Raw genomic sequence first — 18224 nt, forward strand, 5'->3', positions numbered from 1 at the left:
TGTTCGTACCGGTGGAGGTTTTCTAGTGAGTCGTTCATATTCAATAAGTATGAAATTATATAGCGTCAAAGTAAACTTCGAAATAAACATAGAAGATAGCATAAATTATAGTAGTTGGTATAGTCAATGGATAGGGGATAAAACGCTCTTTAAAATGAGCGTTCAAACGAGGCGATAGCGTAATTAGTTCCGGAGATATAAGGGTTCGAAGCGTTTGTTTACGTCGCGAAGTGAATGAACTTCCACTACGGCCTTGTCAAGGTCGTTGACCGCACGTGATCGTAGTAACTAGGTCACGATTGTCACGACTCACATACGAGAGTGAGGTCCGACGCGACGCGTCAAACGAAGACAGAGATAAGAGAATTACCTTTTACATAAATTGCGATATCTCCGAAACGGAAAGTCGGATTGACAAAAACCAAAAACCATTTTAAAGAGGAAGGTTTGCCACCGCTAATAGTGGCTCAATAATGTATAAAACGCTAGTAGTTTCGGAACTACACACGTTCAAAGTTTTAGTATTTTTAATACGCGTTAATAGACGTTTCTAAGAATTTAAAAAAAATGGAATTTAAATCTTGAGAATCGTCTCTAAAGATGATTTAAGTTTTCAACAATTCCAATGCTAACTGATTTTAATATCGTCTGAATGGTAAGTCTGGAACAATTAACGGTACAGTCGAAACAAAGGAATGTTTTGTTCTGTTTGTCAACGCGCGTTCGAGTGTCTCCTTTAAATTTGCATAAGATTCTACATTATAAAAACATTAGCACGCGTTTGACACGGTCGCTCCAAATGAATAAGGAAACCGCGTTTTCCGCGAGTCCTTGAGTATTCCAGTAAAATCCATCCAATCTCGGTGCACGCGACGTCATAGCCGGGGCCAACAGTGCCTAATAAAGCGGCCGGGAGATTGCAAACCGTCTTAATAAACCATTAGATCCGCGACACGGGCCATTATTCTTGCATTACACGTATTCGTGGCGCGGATGCGACCGCTTAATGGCGCGAGCGCTGGATTTTACACTGGAGACGTATCGCGCGAACTTAATGCCGACTTCAGTCAACAAGGACGGCTTAACTTGACAGGCTTAGCCCGTTGATTCCGCGTCAAGCGACGCCTTGTTCCCTGTCGCGGGATCTCGTCTGCCGGTTTCATCGGTTGATAGAGGGAATTCGGCATTACCTAGCGCGGAGTAGAGCACTATTCGAGTAATCCAATACGTTAGAAGTATTCGAGTACCTCGCACTAACTCCGAACATTTGGGTATTCGAATATTATTATTCGAATATTTGTACTCGAATGTGATTATTTGAATATGATCGTTCGAACATCCAGTAATTTAATACTCGAATACTTTGGAAGCATTCGAGTACCGTGCACGAACTACCAACACTTGGGTATTCGAATATTTGTACTCGAATGTGATTATTTGAATATGATCGTTCGAACATCGAGTAATTAAATCGGATATTCAAATATTGTTATTTGAATATTTGAATTCGAATGTGATTATTTAAATATGGTTTCAGTGATTCCGAAAGCCCTTTATTTCTATAATATGAGGATTGATAACTAAAGAGTAATGGAAATATAAACAAATTCTAGGCTGCATTTGATAGCCTCGAGTGTTTAGTCTAAACGTTGCGTAACAGTAACGTTTATCAAGTTTCGTACCAAGCGACGCGATGGAATTTTTAACATTTTCAGACCTCCAGGATGGAGGCGAAAATTTGTTTTTTTTTTGCAGGCGTTTCGGATTAATCGATTCGTTAGTTCCGTGACACGGAAGAGATTCGCGTGTACGTAATAACAGGTCGCTCTTAGTCACGATACACTGCCACCCCGAGCTGCGATAACGCTCGGTAAGTTAAAATGCGATTTTTACACTTCCGGCCTGCTGTCCGTTGGACGGACGTTGCAACAAGTTTCCGCGGGAGATCTCACGGTTACTGGACTTTGAATCGAGATTTCCTGATCGCATCGCGCGGTTTTACATACGGTGCACGATAAGCAACAGAGTTCCGACTGAAACTTGCCGCTACTCGTACAGTTTTTCTGTATTCGAGTATTCGAACACTCTGTTGATCCAAATATTCCACGAACGTGAGTCGAATACTTCAGTGATTCAAATATCTGACGAATATAATTCGAACTAAGCTGTAGTCGAATATTTAAATATACCTAGGTTATATTCGAGTATAATTCGAATACCATTTGAATATTAAACTACATTATATTTATTACATGAAATCAATATATACTGAGTTGTTTCATTAACATCGTAGATATACCGAATTAAACATTAAATTGATGGAGTGATATTTTTATACGCAAGCTAGTACCCCAGTTACTATTCTCAAAGTATTTCTCAAGTACGAAGAACGACGTTTCTAAAATTGACTCTCCTCGTTAAAGCAACCCCGAGAAACTGACCGTGCTATTTATTAAAGCCCTGCGTAATAACGGCTTCGAGTTAAGTACGTTTTTATATGCACCTTCCACTGCATAACACATGTAACACTGCGTACGACATTAACGTCTCGGAATTCGTTTCACTTTGTCACGTTTCGCCGGTTGATTAATAATACATTCGCACGGCACAACTGCATTTTGCTGTATGATCTAGCGCGAAATGTTTCCGTTTTATTGTTGTGGACTTGTGACATTTCGTGTCTTGATCCTTCTACTTTTAGAACTATTCTAGCTCGTGCACGTGAACAACAACAATAAACGACTCTTTCACTAATTTTAAGTCTCATTTTATAACCATTGGTAGTTATATTTACTGTTTCGTTTGAAAATAATGTTTCTACGAGATGCTTTAGGTCGTCAAATTAGAACGTACAGCACCGTGTAACAACCCTTAAATTGTTTCAAAATTAACCCTGGCACGGTTACTTGAAATCATTGCAGTTTACAACACTCGGTGTTTGGAGTCTAAACATTAAACACTTATTTGAGAAAACACAGGTCTCAGGCGAGCCTGGTATGGCTCTTTAATTGTTTAGAAAATATAGACTGCGAGAAGCGTGAGGAGCTTTCGACGTGACTTCTCTCACGTGCACTCTCTGCACCAGAGAGAACAAACTATACACTGTGTTGGCGGAGACAGTACATTTTCAGTATATTTTACCAAACCAGCGTTTTCGAACCTTTGGAACCAAACCTTTTCAAATTACCTCGACTTCTATGCAAACTAAAATTCTATACTCGACAAACACACTGAAAATTTTCACGTTTCTCCATTTGCTAAACTAGTCAAATATCTTCAATGTACTGAAATAATATTATTTCAAAAAGAAAAATTTGTTTACTGTCCCTACGCTTTTTCAGGTGTGTTATTTTTCTCATTTCCCCGAATATTACTGTTTCCAATTCGACACGTGTTTGCTCATGGTAGGTATGGCAGTGTAATACATCTAGTGGACGATCATAAGTGTCGACGTGACTATCTAGAACAGGACGCTAATGATGTGATATGGAAACTCCCAGATGGAAGGAACGACGCGATCCAGAAACTCTGTCAGCGAGAATTAAGTATGTCACTGTATTTTATATTTACATAAGCAATGATCCTGTATAAGGTTGACTAGTGTAACTGACAAATAGCCTTTAACATAATTCTCACTATTGCAAAAAGTTATTCGCGCGATGCAAATTCGATATTCACTGATTCCAAGCAACGAAAACACGAATTCGGAAGTAAACGAAGAAACCGAGCAACTGTTTTCCGGTGTCGAAACTTTATCAGCGCATTCTGGGGGGCTCATTGGCCCGACAACAGGTAGCCCCGAATCGCTCGAGACTTAATTGCACATATTAATAACGCTCCGGCGAGTTCGCGTTCGGTTCAAACGGGGAGCAGATACCAAAAATTCGCGCCGAAAAAACTTGCCCGTTCCGGTCACGAGCAAGGGTTAATTAAACAGCGAAGGGCTCGCGTTCCCCGCTCGGACGGCACGAGCCCTCCAATTAGTAACAAACAACGTGATCAATGGGAACGATAAACTTTGTTGTTCGAACGACCGCGAGCGAAATCCATTTTTCCGAACGAACCGTTCGCAGAGCCGCTCGAACGGATCGACGAGAGTTCAAAAATCGTTTTCGATGTAAAAAGAATAAAATTCACGGAAGTGCATTTAAGCTCAGTTCAGACTTCCGTTTCGTTTGAACGTCGCGCAGCTTTAATAAGAGAAGTTACGCACCGTTTCCCTTTGTACGTCAGATATCGACAAGGTGGACGAGCGGAATATCGTTGGGGAAAAAATAAAAATACGAAGATACGAGACAAGGGTGAAACTGCATTTGGAGAAAAGGAAAATGCTGCGAAGTTATAGGAGTCAGCTCCGTGGACCGAACTGTCGAGCATAGAAATCCAATCGTGCAGGGCATTTTGTACAGGCCAGCGTAAGCTAGTTTCGAGGGGTTCAGAATAAGGGTGGGTTTCGTCGCTGCATAAAAGGCAACCGTCCGATACTCCCCATCCACATCCTGTCCCCACCCTTGTCACGTGACCGCTACAGGACACGTCGTGAAAATACTCCTAACCTTACATCGGTTCCATTTCGATGGAAGGAAATAATTATAGAAAATATTTTCATAAATATTTAATTTTCTTCGATCCTCTAATGTGACCCAATTTCACGAGACCTCTGTATATCACGAAGAGACGCGATGAGGACAATTATTGCAACCTCAAAGCAACTGCTCGATATTAAATTAAAACTGAAACTACCCTCGAAATGTGTTTTCGCTGGTCGATGGAACTAATATTATTATAACAAATAATACATTTTCTATGATGCACTTGACATTTTGGACGATCGAGTCTGAATATATCTTAAACTCGTCGACAAAAATTAACCATATCTTTACGATCCAACCCCCCGTCTTTCGAGACTTAATTCGATGCATTTGAATCGGAATCCCAGCTCGATCCGTCTCAAGTAATCCGTCGTTCCAGGCAGGCAAACAATAAAATCACCTTCTACGAGTAATTATGTGCTTAATCGACCGGTTTCGGCGTGTTAAGCCGTCGAATCGGACGGTCGAGCAACATCAGACGCGATTGTCAGTCGCCGCGAAGACAGATAAATTGTTTTGCAACAGGGATCGAGGACCATTGAACGCCTCGTTACCGTTCTTCATCCCGCGCAATTTTCACGGTGATTCCCTCGGCCATTTAATTCCACGTCTCGAGTGGGTTTCCTCGCAAAAAAAACTACATTTTTCTTCCCACGTTTTCTCGAATTCTACGTTACCAAAACTAGAGTTTATCGTCCCGAAACACAAAGGAACCCATTTGCATCATCGACGTATATAAACGGACCGCTGTAATATTAAAATATTTGTATTTAAATCTACGAAAGAAAGAAAAGAGAGAAAAATCGGAGCGATAAGGGCGCATTTTTCATTTCTTCCGTACGATGCAAACGAGTTAAAAGTGAAACGCGATCCAGCAATCTGTCATCCGCAACAGCGGCGTTGCAACGCATCCAGAGTCTCGAGGAAATAATTAACTCCCCGGTATCGGCCTCACCTCGTTCGAGATCTCATCGAGCAAATTGTGTTTTAAACATTTAACCTACCCCGGAACCGTGCACCGGTGTCGAGTATCTTCGCGTGTCGTCGACCCTGGTGGGTCCCGTTACGCGTTCGCCATACTTCATCGTCCGGTCTCCCATAGAATAACCGAGGAACCCAAAGACTCTAAGAGGGCCTTACCTTGCACTTGGGGTACTCTTCGGCCGGTGTGGGTCGCTTCCAGCCCAGCAACGGCGGGATGCAGACCAGAGCCGACAGCAGCCACACCAGAGCGATCATCAGTGCTGCCCTGGCCGGAGTCCTCTTCTTCAGATACTCTACCGCCTGCGTGATGCTCCAGTATCTGTCGAGGCTGATCAGACAGAGGTTCATGATGCTAGCGGTGCACAGTAACACGTCCATGGCCGAGTATATGTCGCACCACCAATAGCCGAAGATCCAGTATCCCATGATCTCGTTGGCCAACGAGAACGGCATGATCACCAAGCCCAGAAAAAAATCGGCCACCGCTAGGCTGGCTATGAACCAATTTTGAATGTTCTTCAACGCTTTCTCGGTGGCGATCGCGATGATCACCAGCATGTTCCCCACGACGATCACGATCATCAACAACGTAGCCAGGATGGACGCAAGGACGATCTGCGGCATTGTGTAGCCCGAGGGGTACAAGCTGCCACCGTAAACGATGTAGGTGTCGTTGTTCAGACTGCTGTTCCATGGGTACACTAGACTCTCGTTGAAGGAGTCGTTGTACGGTCCGACGTCCTCCATGATCCCGCCCAAACCGAACAGCAGCTCCAGCTCCCTCAGTCCTGCGGCGTCGTCCTTGTCGGTGCTGACGCCGGCGGTGCTGTTCAGACCGACGGTGCTCCCCTCACCGCTCCCTGCGACGTCCAGCTCGTCGTTCTCGTCACCGACGAGGAAAGGCAGCCCTGACGCGCTGTCCTCGGCAACGAATCGAGTCCCTAGGTCGGGCCTGGCGCACGCACAGTCCGTCCTCTCGGATCGTTGCTCGTCGGGCTGACGGCTCGGCTCGCTGGGTCCTCCGGGATGCTGCTCGTCGCTCGGGATCGCGGTGCTCGAGTGGGCCTCGTTTGCGGAAGACGTAGTGCCACCTGTTGGTCGAGACCACGTCATGTTCTCCTCGAAGACGCTGGTGGACGCCGTGCTCGAACTACCGGCGTCGATGGTCATAATGCTGCCGAGGAGCGGCATCACTCGCACCCTCGCCGTCGACTGTTGATGCTATCTCGACGAAGTCGGGCCTGACGCGGCGGCCGCGCGCGGATAGCAGCGTGCTCCGGGTGCCAGCTCGAGTAGCAGCAGCAGCAAGATGGTGGTGGTCTCGTCGCATCTCGAGGCCAGGGGCGTCATGCCCGTTTCAGGATGATGGCATCGTCAGCGAACGGACAGTGTCGGTGCTGCTCCGTAGCCCTTGACGATCGTATGAGAACCACTGTTCTTCGATCACACCGGGACACTCTCAAGGACGTTACGCACTGTCCTCGCGCCCGTCTGGAGATTTGGGCCTTGATTTATTGCTTGCGTGAGTCGCGACTCCCTCGGTGCCCCTTGGACCGGTCTCACGATGACGGAGTTAATACGGAAAGAGCGTACCGAAAAGATTTATGGATAGCTGGCTTGGCTGGATTAAGGAGATAAAGGTAGATGGAACGAGACGGAGAAGAAGAAAGGGATAGAGATTGCGAACGGGCGTGAAAAATTGGTCCCCCTTTTCTTATTTTTTTTTCTTTTACCTTCCTCTTAGATTAAACTCGACCAGCTTCCGGATGCCGGAATGATTTTCGGAGCCGATCCCCGAGGTCCCACCGCGACGAAAACGCGTCGGAAACGCTATTTCGCCCTTCGCGACCCGGTCGAGCGTTCGACGACCGACCTCTTCCCACCCCCCTCCCCCCCAGGAGTGTTTCTACGCGCGGCTCGGCGTGTTGCTTGCGTCCCAACGACGCCCACGAGCTAATTAATTATCGCGCCGCTGCTAAAAAGGCTAAGCGTTGGATACCCGTACTGCTCCGACTTGCTTTTGCGAATTGTATTCTTATACGTTTTAATTAATTAATTAATTAATTTATTTTTTTTGTATTTTTCATTAACACGAAATCGAAACCGGAAAATCGAGAGATTATTAGAAGCTATCCTTAACACGTTTTATACATAATTATACATCGATTCGTTCCACCGTTTCACGGGGGGAGTTCGGTGCACGCACTGACCGCGTACACGCCAATTATTACTTACGGGGATTGCTGTGGAGAACGGGTAAAAAAGGGGGGACGAGAAGAAAGGAGTCGACGGACCCTTATGTACACCTATTTACACGCTCGAGATTCGTCGACACACGCCCCTGGACCCTCCACCGGCTCGTCCTTTAACCCTCGCTCGTTCGACACTGGGGCTCAACAGGATTTACACACCGTCCGCTCGCGAATCAGAGTCCTCGCACCGGAAACGCGTGGGACCGTGTGCGTCAGCTGATCGCCGACTATCCCTATGCGTATGGACCCTTCGCTCGAAGACGATCGACGGAAGATTCCGGACAGCCGACGCGTCACGCTGCTAGCTTCTCCGTCGTGCTTGACACCCTCGATGCCTCTTCGTTCGACGCATTTCCCATCGGAACCCGGCGATCACTCGGCCATAGTGTCACCGCCGTATACGGGAACACCCATTCGACTCTCATGACATCCTTCGTACGCGGTTCTGTAACGTCCTGGCGTTATCTCGCGTCGTGGTGATTCACGGAGCAGCGCGCACACGGTTTTGGTCTCCTCTCCGGACTCCTCGCGGCGAGCACACGCGCGGGAAAGCTCGTCGTGGCGCGTATGAACGAAAGACGCGAACGTACGCGTATGGGCCGCCGGAAAACCCAGAAATTCCGATCCCCCAGCGTCGTCGGTCCTCCTCGTGGCCCCCTAGCTTAGCGGGCACCGATTGCGTGCGTGCGCGCGTGCCGGACACTTCGAGGTTGCCTCGTGGATGTTTGGGAACGCACTGCAGCCGCGAGGGACGAGCCAGGAACTCGGACTCCCTCTCGTGCCGTTCGCCGGATAGAGACTCTCGCAGGATGTCGGCGAGCGCGCGACGGGGCGAGAGCAAGAGCGAGAGAGAAAGAGAGAGAGAGAAAGAGAGAAAGATCGACTGAGGACGAGAGGAGGAGAGAGGCCGGTGTGCATGTGCGCGTGCAACTCTCGCTCCACACCAACGCGTCCGTGAATCCTGACGGGGGTCGAGCGCGCGCGCGCGCACTTTGCCGCTCGAGAGACTGGAGGGGGAGGAGGGGGCGGCCGAGCCGTGTGTGCGTACGGCGTGAGGGAGGGAGCGAGAGGGAGAGAGAGAGCTGCTGGCTCAACTGGAGGCTGACTGGTGGCCCGACCGACCGGTCCGTCCGACGGTACCAGCGTCGGGGCGCCGTCTGACGGAACACTGGGGTCTCCCACGCAGGCGTCGCAACGCCGCCAGCACCCGACTGCCGCGGCCCGACAGTCGACTTTGGACCATCGACCGATTGGTTCGCGAGCGAAAAAACACGCCTGGGTTAGGTTCTTCTCCTCGATGGCCACCCTTCGACGCCTAGAGACGCTATTGCTCCGACGTCCTTGCCCTTCCGGTAGCCAAACCTCTTTACGACCATTCGGAAGCTGCTACCGGACCGGGACCCCCAAAGTGGCTCGTGTTTTTTTATTTGGGAGAGGATCGAGATGTCACTGAGTTGGGATTCTTCACTAAAACTACAAAAAATCGGACAAATTCCACTCTGAATCGTTTTAAATGGATATACAGTCCAACAGGAAACGATGATCTTTAGTAGTTAGGAAGTCCCTCCAGTCCCAGCAATGTCGTATCAACGACTATCGCGTTAATCCCGTCAAACTAATAGGAACGTATGCAACTGACTAATCTATCTAGCAGTTGGCAGAATCCTCCCCAATCCTAGGTATCAACAATGGGTAGATCTCTCTTCACCCTTATCGATTTCTGATCCTATCTATGACTTCCGACTATTGCAAGCAGTTAATCCTGTCCAATTAATAGAAACGTATGCAACTGCACGATAATCCTAATATCGATGGCCACTAAACAACAATCACCAATTGATAAAATCTGATCTTAGCTCTAACGATTGTATCGCGCCCAATGACCAGCACAACGAGCACTGGCAAAAGTTAATCTCGCTGCCCCGTATGCCATGATCTCCGCGTGCAACTTTCAGCGGCGATAACAAACTCTCAAGAGGCTTTCGCGCAGCAGGAAATGAGAAGCCAGCGGAACGGGTATCGAAGCCGCGTCCACTAAACCCAGCGTTCATTTGCTGGGATCGTAAATTAGGCGACCACAACGTGATAGTCGCCTTTAGAACATCGAGCCACCGGATCGGGAATATATTATGTTGCTCCCCCTGCCTGCTTGCTACCAGCCTGAGGGTATATTCACGGACGCCAGCCACCGTTGCAACGAGAGGAACGACCCTCGATGATCAGCGACGTAGGCTACGATGACGACGACGATAACACAGCGACATTGCCGCGGTATCGTTAATCGGTTGATTGAGGTCGTCGATGGGCGACGTCAACAATCGGTCGAGTTCTATTCGTTCTTGTTTTACCCGGTCGATCGACTGCTTTAAAGGGGAACGGACGAAAGGGGCAGACTCAGAGGAGAACCATCTGTGTCCTTCATTTTTATACCGTCAAATTTCCTCGTCCGTACACTTTATCGTCACGCGAGGGAAACAATTTTCACTGGGGGGCATGTCACGTTTTTTTTTTTTAAGCATTTTGTAAAGCTAAATAAATTAAACGAGCTATTTTATTCTTGCTCCAATTTGTCTATCCTCGAACCACTACTTCGGGGATCCTTTATGTCCAGATTCTACCAGGATTTGGGTCACGTGTAATTAAATTTATATGTCAATGATATTCTATGTATTATCGAGTTATGGACTACATGAAATTACTATACCAATTTACTTAGGTAATTCAAGGTTGAGAGAATTTGGTACGTGACGCAAAATCAGGTTCCGGTAGGATTGTATTAGAACTTGCCCGGCCATATGTAGTTTTGTACAGGTGATGCGATTCTACGCGCAAAAGCGAGTCGAAAATATGGAATAAAATTTTCCTCTATAATGTTTCGTTTCCGAGGTAATTGAATTCGAAAACTTGTTGGCTATGCTTGCGACTGAATACGATATGGCTGCCGCGTCCGACCATTATTCACTCTTTCTACTAGCCCCATGAATTTTCAAAATCAATTTTCTCGTAAACGGCGCATTATACGAAGAAATTGTATTCCACACTTTCGACTCATTTTTGAACGTAGAATCATCTCCATACTCGGTCACGCCACCCACGTTGAAACTACCCCGTGTCGCGCTCAATCTATGCCTGCACCACTTACACTTCTACCCTTTCTGTTCCATTCTGGAGCAAATAGGGTACCTCATCCACAATTATTCATTATTAACAGACGAATTAGAATTCTATTATTACGAATTTTCTGAATATAGTCTCTTCCTATCCTTGTATACTACCGCAAGAGAAATTTACTATTTTTATTCGAGTAATTTCGTCAGAGAGATGACAGTTTATTTTATTTTAAGCAAAGCGAGGGTTCCATGCGTCACGGCTCGATGCTTGCAACGTTTTGCGTCGAGACGAATGTTTTCCCCCAGTTGATACGTTCGGATAAAACCCACGCTCGAAACAGCGCGCTGTCTATCTTAATTTACCAGGTCCGCGTTTTTTAATTCGATCGTACGATTCGCACGCCGCGTCGAACAAATTCTGCACGCGATCTATTGACACGACGAGTTCATCTGGAAACTCTGTTGTAAACGCGAACGAAAATATTTACCGACGTCGTCGCCTGTCGACGCTCGTAGATTGCGTTTCGACGCCATTGCAGTTTTAATCGGCGACGGATAAAAATTCTCCGGCTGGAACGCTCCTTAAAAGTGAACATCGCGCCTCGGATCCGAAAATATTCTCACGTATAAAGTACGCGTATTAAACAATATTACGAAACCACGGGGATTTCCTAGCTTCGTTATTACTTCTCTTGATAATTGAAAAATGTTCGAACGAGTGTTCCCGGATTTGCCATCGAAGATCGAGCGATCCGACGACTTCCTCGGCGTCGATAAATCGATGAAAATTTAATAAGGGCATCCAAGAGAATTGCAACATAGAATATTCCGCAGCTTTTAATAAAATTCTTATTGCGTCGCGAGACACCGAGGCAGAAGAGGATGCTTAAACGCGAACTAGTTTATGAATAAAGCTCGAAAATTAGTTCCTTCGAGTTTGCCTCGTTCCGTAAGCATATCTAAAACGTACCTTCGCCGGCTATGAAACACTTGATTGCCCAGATTTGTAGACCCAAGGGGAGTTCAGCTGTTACACGGGAGTGTTCTCGTCAAATTACGTCCCGTGTTCTACCAGTATTCAGCGTTAAAAACAGGAATTAAAGATTTAAGTGCATTAAGGAACAGAAAGTTTTAATATTTACATTAAATTACATTATTACATTACATATTACACAAATTTTATAATAGACGGGACAAATTGAAAAGTTTGAAGGCGTTTGGAGCAACTTGGTAACTAAGCGAGCTTCGGTACGTACGAGAATCTTGTATGAGGATAATCCGATACATAGAGAAACAGGGCTCCATGTAAGTAAATATTATTTGGTAGCTGGTGTTTGGTACCTCGCGATCTAATATCTCCCTCGAGACGCTCTTACGCGGGTTGGGGATTCTGTACGCAACTTCGACAGCTACAACAACCATCCGAGCGAGCCGAGAAGTTCGCCAAGAAGCGAGAACGCAACATTACCAACGCAAATTCGCCGTTTGAAGTTCGACGCGAAGTTCGAGATCTTCGAACAGGGACGTGTCCGATAACTTCGCAATCCCGCCGATCCCGTTGGCCGATCGCGAAAAACGAGGATGAAAATTACGTGACGGAACGTCCAAGAGGAGCGAGCTGCTTGCCAAGACACGAGTCGAACATGGCGAAACGTATAATTGAAAGTAGCGCGGCCGGCAATTTCCTGACGAGCCGATGAATAATTCAAAGTAAGAGAGTCGCGTGGAAAAAGGAGACCTACGTTGTTCTCGTAGAAAATAATTCAATCGGAATACATTATGGGGGCCCGGGATTAATTCGCGGGAGTGGCGGTAACCGGCTATTTCATTACGAAGTTTACGGTTCGGAGACCTAAAAATTCCTGTAATTTTATTTTTTTCGAAAAATTATCGGACGTGGCCGTTTCAAACTTTCCACCTTTGTTTACTCGCGTCTCGCCAGGGCTTAAGAAATTTTTAATTCCTCAGTGGCTTAAATAAATTATCGGGTGAAATCCCAAATTCTATTGTTGGATCGATTTTTAAGTTTTCACTCCCCTAGAAACTCTTGATTCAAAGTCTGCTCTATTTTAAGCTTTAAATAAAGTCGTTCCAGTTGCTCGTTCATAGAATTTTAACGATCCACCGTATTGTTCGCTTATCGTAAATTCAATACAGGTGGTAGATATCTCGAAACCGATGGAAAAGGACAATTCTCAAAATTAGAAGCCAATATAGAAAATTGCAAAAGGGAGGCAAACAAAAAAAGAGAACCGCGTCGCGAGTCGAGCTCGAAGGAAGCAAAGGGACCCGACACGAAACGAGAATATTCAAATTCCAAAGCGGCGGCGATCGCAGCAGCCCTTCGAACGCCCACGCCACCGTTTGTCCGCATCCATAAGGCAGACGTCGTCGGTTCCTTTGACGGCGTCGCGTCAACGTGGCCAACCTCACCGCCGACCGTCAGTCCGCCCCCTAACCCCCTCCAGCCCTGCAAGCTGCTCTCATTCTCTCCGTCTGTCTCTTTGCTGAAAGTTTGTCGTTGGTAAGTTCGGGATATTGTAACTCCGACGTGCAGGCCTCTCCTCCGTCGGGCGTATTGGTGCACGTGTACGTGTACCGTCATTGTTCCCGTTCGGAGGACATGCACTACGGCTCCGCGGGGAAACTAGTTACGAACTCCTTCGTTTCGGCCTCAGTGTCTCCGCGACGAAATACGGGCCCGGCTATTCCTCTACTCGAAATTCGAATCGCGTTGTCCGTCAACTGGAACCTTCAAAAAATTCTTACACCTCCAGAAAACATGAATTTTTAATTTGCACATCCCATTCAAGTGGAGGGAAAAATGTTCACATTGTACTGGTAGTCTATTTCTCATTACGCTAATCATAGATAGGGATATGTCAAATTTCATTAAAATCTATGATAAAAGGTAGATCGCGTACTCTGGGTCCGCGAGAAGTTGACAAGTGAAAGGAATGCGGATCTAATTGGTGCCTGGATCCCCCACTCTACGAAAGTGGGGATGGGCGAAGTCCCGCTAGCCACCTTCTCGCGGCCGCACAGTAGAAGTAGAGGACCAGTTGGTGGCCATGCTGGTTTTTGAGGAAACGAAAAGAGATCGTACAGTGGCGTTGGTCCACCGTGAAATCCACGCGTCTGTGGTCCGCGAAAGCTTCGAGAAAAGCTCCAGTGGAAGATTGCATGCAAGATTGGAGTTGGTTGGGTGGAATCGGCCAGTAGGATCGTGGGTTTCGGGGATTTCTCGCTGTTTGATGTGAGACGAGTGTTGAGTCACGTCGAGGCCAGGAAGGGAGTCCTTGCGGCGTGAATTAAGCATGCGAGAACCACGACGACCCTCGCATTCAGGGATCGCTTTATTAGCTGCGAAGATCGTGAACTGGGGTTCTTGGACAACGGTGTATGGTGTCGTGGAACGAATCCACTGAGACATCTATTAATATTAATTCGAAAATCTCCAATCTTGCGCAGGCTGATTCACACAGGGTCTCCCCTCTGCTAATAGCATTCCCACTAGGGGATATTTCTGCAAGCCAAAGTGAGACGATATCGCGTATAATGCAATATAAATAATAACGAAGTTTAATATAAGGGTGGTATTGTAATTAAGTGAGTATCAAATTTAGTGAGCCGAGAAAACTTTGTATGTAAACTTTATACTCTAATCTTAGATTAATAAAAACAAGAATGGAACCATCATATATTGTATTTTAAATATTATGGTAATTAAGTTTCTTGGCGATACAACACAACGATACGATCGATGGATCGCTCATGAATTTTTTATTAGTCCAAATAAAGCAATCGTCCCCTAACGAGGAGAACTCGGAATAAATCTGATCTAAAGGCACATTAAATTGTAGACGTTGGCATCTATGCCTCCTAGATTTATCATTCTATTATACGACGAGTATGCACAAATATAAATGTTATCGGCTTCTATACGAACGATAAAATAATTCTACGATCGCTGCCGTGGAGACCGACCCTCGTTATAAAAACATAACCTCCGTCCAGAACCAAAGCTGAGAAAAAAATTTATTCCCGAGGGGCGTGACTGACCAACTTACATTTCAAGAATTTTAAACAAGAGCGTCATATCGGCCGGAGAGTCGTAAAATTCGAGCAACTGTTAGCCAGGCACATTATTTCGCGCGGGGGGGGAGGGAGGAGGGAGTGTAATAATATCAGTGTAAATCACGGTGGTAGTTTTAAATGTCTCGGGCAATTTACCGCGGAAATTTATATCGTACGTTTCGCGGAAACATTCCATAAGTATGTTGAAACGAAGCATTAAGTCGACGTTGGGTAGCCAGAGGAATTTCGATGTTTAAACAGTGTTTGTCGCAGAGGAATTCGATGTCTCAGCGAACTAGAAGCTGCTCGAATTTGCTAGGAAACTGAACTCGATAGTTCTGTTCCCTTTTAGACGACGCAACCAACGTTAAGGATACTTTTGCGATTGTTCTGTATTCCAGTATTTTTACAACTAAGCGACTCACGTGTTTGGGGAATATGTTTCGAATGGTATTTGAATATTTGAATACTATTTAAATATTTGAGTATTTGAATGAAATTTGAGTACTGTTACAATGGTTTACCATTCGAACATTGGTGACCGAATAATAACATTCAAAAGATAGTTTTTTTCATAGCAATATTCAAAATTTGTTCGCATTAGTCAAATGCCTGTAAAATCGATTATAAAATTATTCCACTAGCCCCATCCCTAAACGGATATTGACTTTGTCCGGTGCGTGTAATGTGTTCGCTGGTACGTGTTTCGAAGTTCACGCACGATTCACCCCCTGGCTGGCCTAGGGTTTTCGAACATGTGCTTACGATTCGGGGGTTAATCGATGCAACGAGACCCACGAACCCGCTCCGGATTTTGATATCACGTCGAATGCAAATGTTTCTATCGACCGACAACAGAATCCTTTCAAGCTAAGGTTTTATAACAACATTTTTACTCGCGCCTCCTCTCTTACGTATCTGTTCAATACCCTATCAAATAAAAATTTTTATTTCGGTATATAATTATTTAATTCTATTGTAGAAACTAAGTCAATTTTTATCCACTGCGTCTCACTCTTTTCTCTACTCGGATATGAGATAATCTCCCTCGTAACTGCTTGCAGGTTAACTTACATTTATTGAGCGGGTCCCCATTGATTTATTGACGCGTTATAAAAAATAAGAAAAAAAGGAAAGAGAAGTCGTTCTCGGCGTTGCGATAAATTTTATCTTTTATGATCCGTTTCACGACTCTAGCCATCGTAAAGTTGACCGTTAAAACTAATCCAGAGATTTGCTTAGAATTAGCTAGGCAACCCCTATCGAAAACAGTCTGAATGAATTTCATAAAATAAAAATCTCCTGCTGGGGTATCGACGAACAGACGAACAGAACGCATTGTGCATGTACAGAGATTTCAATTAAAAAATGGCTATTTTAATTTTTCTATTATTCATTGGCTTTTTATCGATGCAATCAATTTCTAAATCTCTTTTTATTCTACAGAATGGAACTCTTCTTCAACCAAATTCTTTAACATAATATGAAAATTAATTAAGCTCTCGGCAGTCCATCTTCGTTTTCAGCGTAATTTCATTATCTTTATCTGAAACCCGTAGCAGCGAATGTTTCTGGTTCCGCTGTCGAACGAATTCGATAACGCTTTCATAAAAATTGTCCAGCGTAGCCGAATTCGTTCGTCGAGTGACACTCTAGCATCGCGTCAAAGCTTGTCCCGCCCCCCTCCCCCGCGCAACGCTGAAATTGAATCAAATTTCGGCTATGGGGCTGCCGCATGCGATCCGCAAACTTCCAAATTTTGTGTATACGTGTTACCAAGTTACAGACACATAGAAAACAGAAGGAAATTACGTTAGCCTTATGGAAATTAAATCTAGCCGCAGCGTCGATAACCTCTAGCCACCTCATTGGACGAACCAGTGTTTCTCAACCTCTTTTGGCTTGTTTCCAACTTCTGTTATTCGTAGGGCACGCCTCATCGATGTTATTATTTAGTCAAAATCACAGCATACTAGTAATTCATTCACAGTGCCTACAATTTTATATAATAAGTGTGGTGCGTATTATTCTACTCCCATCTTGGCCCAAAGAAAATACTGTTTTATTCAACTCGGTTCGATGAAGAAAAATCAATCACCGACCTATTATTAAAAAGACATTAAAAATACTTCGCGGTATTATTGGTTTGTGACTCGCTTATAGAGACCAGAGATCAGTGATGAATCATCTTCGCGGAGAACGGTGGAAAGTTATCGTCGCGAGCTCCTCGGTATCGTCTGACTGTCTAGTCATTAGACGCGAATGACTAATTCAACGAGGCCACGTCGACGTGAAGAGGAAACGCCTCGCGTAAGAATGACGTGTTGTTACGATAACAGCAACCGCGGCAGCGATAAGAGGAGGAAGACGTAATCCGCGACACGCGTCTCCGATCGACCGCTGCCTCCGTAAATTCTCGATCGTCCGTCCAATCCCCTCTTCCATCCATTGCCTTCGAGTTTCCGGTCGAGTGTCCGCTCGACTGACGTACACGGATTGCTCCACTTACAAGTGTCTTCTGATCAGACCTACTTCCACTCATAGACGCGTCAACATCAATTAGCTTCTCAAGGTCAGCGACTCGCTATCCCCACCACGACCCTTTTTTTCCGTGATTTAAAAACTTTTGTAAATAACACGAGTCTGACTTGTAATCGACAATTTCGGACAAAACATAAATATCACGAGTCGTACTCGAAATTTAACCCCACTATCCGGTAAATAAATTAACCCATCCAGCACAGAATTCTTACTCCTTCGCATACTGTAGTATAAAAAATATTTTATTTCATCAAGTAAGAAAGTTTGTTATCTCTTCAGGTAAACAAAAATTTGTCAAATTAATAGTGCAAGTAGTATATGACTGAGATAAGAATAAAATGAAACTGAAGAAGAACCAACAGAAAATTTATCAACGATCATTAAAAGGAATTGTACGTGATTTGAGAAAAACTTGCTCGAACATGAAACTGGATAAAGTTGGAAATAAATGTATAAATGTCAGGAAAGAGAAATGTTTCTAAATGGAGTCTAAATGGGGCACAGGTACTCAACGGTTGAACATAGACGGCCGCTGAGACGGAACCGCAGACACTCGCGCGGAATTGAGTTCGCGGAGTCCATTTTGGTCCCCGCAGGAAGTTACTTGTGCCGTTTTAGTTGGCTCGTTCTCTGCGCGAGCCATCGCGTTACGTTCGATCTAAATCGAT

General features: G+C 45.4%; 1 protein-coding gene across 2 annotated transcripts in view; it reads right to left on the minus strand.

Moving 5' to 3' along the window:
• The window catches only part of Octalpha2r (alpha2-adrenergic-like octopamine receptor), a 169044-nt gene extending 160387 nt beyond the window's left edge, over positions 1–8657 (minus strand). For both annotated transcript variants that reach the window (XM_076774681.1, XM_076774680.1), the window contains exon 1: positions 5733–8657. In XM_076774681.1, the coding sequence (XP_076630796.1) occupies positions 5733–6767 (1035 nt within the window). In that variant the 5' untranslated portion in view covers positions 6768–8657. The remainder of the gene's footprint in view (positions 1–5732) is intronic.
• Positions 8658–18224: the final 9567 nt, after the last annotated feature.

The sequence above is a fragment of the Colletes latitarsis genome, chromosome 10 (genome assembly GCF_051014445.1).
Source record: "Colletes latitarsis isolate SP2378_abdomen chromosome 10, iyColLati1, whole genome shotgun sequence".
Taxonomy (NCBI): Eukaryota; Metazoa; Arthropoda; class Insecta; order Hymenoptera; family Colletidae; genus Colletes; species Colletes latitarsis.